The sequence below is a fragment of the Triticum urartu genome, chromosome 5, assembly GCF_003073215.2.
Source record: "Triticum urartu cultivar G1812 chromosome 5, Tu2.1, whole genome shotgun sequence".
In the NCBI taxonomy this organism is placed as follows: Eukaryota; Viridiplantae; Streptophyta; class Magnoliopsida; order Poales; family Poaceae; genus Triticum; species Triticum urartu.
This window is the reverse complement of record NC_053026.1, coordinates 92,632,527-92,635,356: the sequence shown is the minus strand read 5'-3', so window position 1 is coordinate 92,635,356 and position 2,830 is coordinate 92,632,527. Positions and strand designations below refer to the sequence as shown.

General features: G+C 40.0%; 1 protein-coding gene across 1 annotated transcript; it reads left to right on the top strand.

Annotated features, from left to right (window-relative positions):
- Positions 1 to 154: 154 nt before the first annotated feature.
- LOC125555716 (probable inactive purple acid phosphatase 1) lies at positions 155 to 2,488 on the top strand (the record flags this gene model as incomplete). The annotated part of the gene is given in 7 exon segments (XM_048718576.1): positions 155 to 284; positions 438 to 519; positions 605 to 737; positions 872 to 1,077; positions 1,163 to 1,288; positions 1,383 to 1,692; positions 1,914 to 2,488. Coding segments are annotated over 7 exon segments (1,299 nt in total), but the record flags the coding sequence as incomplete, so codon positions are not given.
- Between the last annotated feature and the right edge of the window lie 342 nt (positions 2,489 to 2,830).

The window sequence follows — 2,830 nt, the reverse complement described above, 5'->3', positions numbered from 1 at the left end:
CTATAAATTCACCATCGAAATGACCGTTTTGAATTGTGTGGCTGTTTTTCATGAGAATATGCATCGTATTATTATTCTCAATTCAGCATTGAAGCTAGCTATACAAGATAACTGTCTTCAGTTATCTAAGGTAACTGTACTAGTACTATTGTAGATGACAATCACCTGGACAAGTGGATACGATATAAAAGAAGCAGTTCCTTTTGTTGAATGGGGTGCTAAAGGCGGGCCTCAGTTTCTTTCCCCAGCCGGAACATTAACATTCAACAGAAATAGCATGTGCGGTATGTCACTATTTCCCTATTCTTCTTAAGAGATGAGATGATCGTAGTTCAGAATCTACACCGTCAACATAACTGAGAATCTGCTCAAAGGTTTTCTGAGGTCATTTGTTTTTGTTTTGAATCAAACACCTTACTTCTAATCTGCACATGTAGGAGCACCTGCTCGAACTGTTGGTTGGCGCCATCCGGGTTACATTCATACTAGTTTCTTGAAGGATCTGTGGCCAGACTCCAAGTGTGTTGTCTATCTTTTCACTTTAACCTGTTTTGAAATTGTGATGCATCCAGCTACTAAGAAATGGTTACTTAAAAATTTTCAGGTATACCTACAGGCTTGGCCATAGGTTACCAAATGGTACCCACATCTGGAGCAAGTTATATAGCTTTAAAGCATCACCTTATCCTGGGCAAGATTCCTTGCAACAAATTGTCATATTTGGAGATATGGGAAAGGTATATTATATTTCCTGCCCATCTTGGTTTTATTTCATATTTTTCTTGTAACAATTAGACATTTTCCAGTTACGGTGATTCTCTTTCTGCATCAGAATTACAGTGATTTTTTGTGCTCGCATTTTTTCCTTCAGGCAGAGGCAGATGGTTCCAATGAGTTCAATGACTTCCAACCTGGCTCACTGAACACTACTAACCAGATCATTAGAGACCTAAAAAACATTGACATGGTGCTTCACATTGGGGACATTTGCTACGCCAATGGCTACTTGTCTCAGTGGGATCAGTTCACCTCACAGATTGAACCAATTGCATCGACTGTACCATACATGATTGGCAGGTTAGTTTAGTATATCACTTCAGAACTTCCTCTGTTATCAAAATGTATTACTGTTTCATAAATACAAGAATGGGCATTTCTTCAGTGGTAACCATGAAAGAGACTGGCCCGGGACTGGATCTTTCTATGGAAATCTTGACTCAGGTGGAGAATGTGGTGTTCCTGCGCAAACTGTATTCTATACTCCTGCTGAGAACCGTGCAAAATTCTGGTAAATGCTGTGACTCGGTGAGGCCATAAGTCTTCCTTTTAAGATATACAGTACAATCCTTGAAATTTACTGACAGACAGCTATCCTTCTTCAGGTATGCGACAGATTATGGCATGTTCAGGTTCTGCATTGCTAACACAGAAGAAGATTGGAGGCCAGGGACCGAGCAGTACAAGTTCATTGAGCAATGCCTGTCGTCGGTCGACAGGCAGAAGCAGCCCTGGCTCATCTTTCTGGCACACCGTGTTCTTGGGTACTCATCCTGCACTTACTATGAGACAGAGGGCACATTCGAGGAACCAATGGGACGAGAAGCTCTGCAGGAGCTCTGGCAGAAGTACAAGGTCGATCTCGCCTTCTACGGTCATGTCCATAACTATGAAAGGACATGTCCAGTCTATCAGGTATGTCCCTAGTTTTCATTTGCACCAGACTGAAGTTTTCTGTAGAATATTGCATTTGCACTTGGTTCAAATGACAAGGTCCAGTAAGTACTATTGCTGGTAATGCTGCTGTAAATATTATAGTTTACAGGCATAAAGCTTACATATCCTGTACAGTATATTTTTAAGAGTTAGTCTGTTACAATCTTATATGTCCTGTTACAATCTTTAATTGGTTGCAGAGCCAATGCGCCGTTGATGCATCGGATCATTACAGTGGCCCGTTCAAGGCAACAACACATGTGGTTGTTGGTGGTGCTGGCGCTAGCATTTCAGATTCAGCATTCACCACATCAAATATCCAGTGGAGTCACTTCAGGGATTTCGACTTCGGGTTCGTCAAGCTCACGGCCTTCAACCAGTCATCCTTGCTGTTTGAGTACAAGAAAAGCCGTGATGGCAATGTGTATGATCATTTCACAATTTCGCGGGATTACCGAGATGTCCTGGCTTGCTCCATCGACAACTGCCCAAGGACTACGCTGGCTTCCTGAAGCCCCAACACTTTCAAACAGGGAATCAGTTTGATCTGCTAATGGTTGCTGGTTTGTGTGTGGCCCAATACTAGTGTCTAAGATATTTACATAGCTTTGAAACTTGTATTGGCTACCTGAAGCCCCAGTACATTCAGATGGGGGAATCAGTCGATGTGCTACTGGTAACTGGTGTGTATGTGGCCCAATACAAGTCTGTAAGATATTTAAATATTCCAATTCTGTATACGAAATAAAATAAAATAAACGGTTCTTAAGTTTCAGTTCTGGACTTACAACATTCAAAATTTGAATTTGATATTTTGTGTTTTTAAGTTTCAAACCACGGATGCTGAATTCAAAATTTTAAATCTATAGAACTTACATTTTTCAAGTTTACATAATATAATACCATAATTAGAAAAATAAAGATTGAGTCATCAATTTTTAAAATATATAAAATTTAAAATAGTAAGGGGACCAATAAACCATGACGAAGGTAATAATAAAGAAAATAAGTATTCTTGGTTCGTCACATTATTTTCCAGAAAAGCACCTGATGTTTCTGGTAATCAACCGCGAGTCAGTTTTAAGTAGATTTCCTCTTTTGTCGGAAACCCCTGATA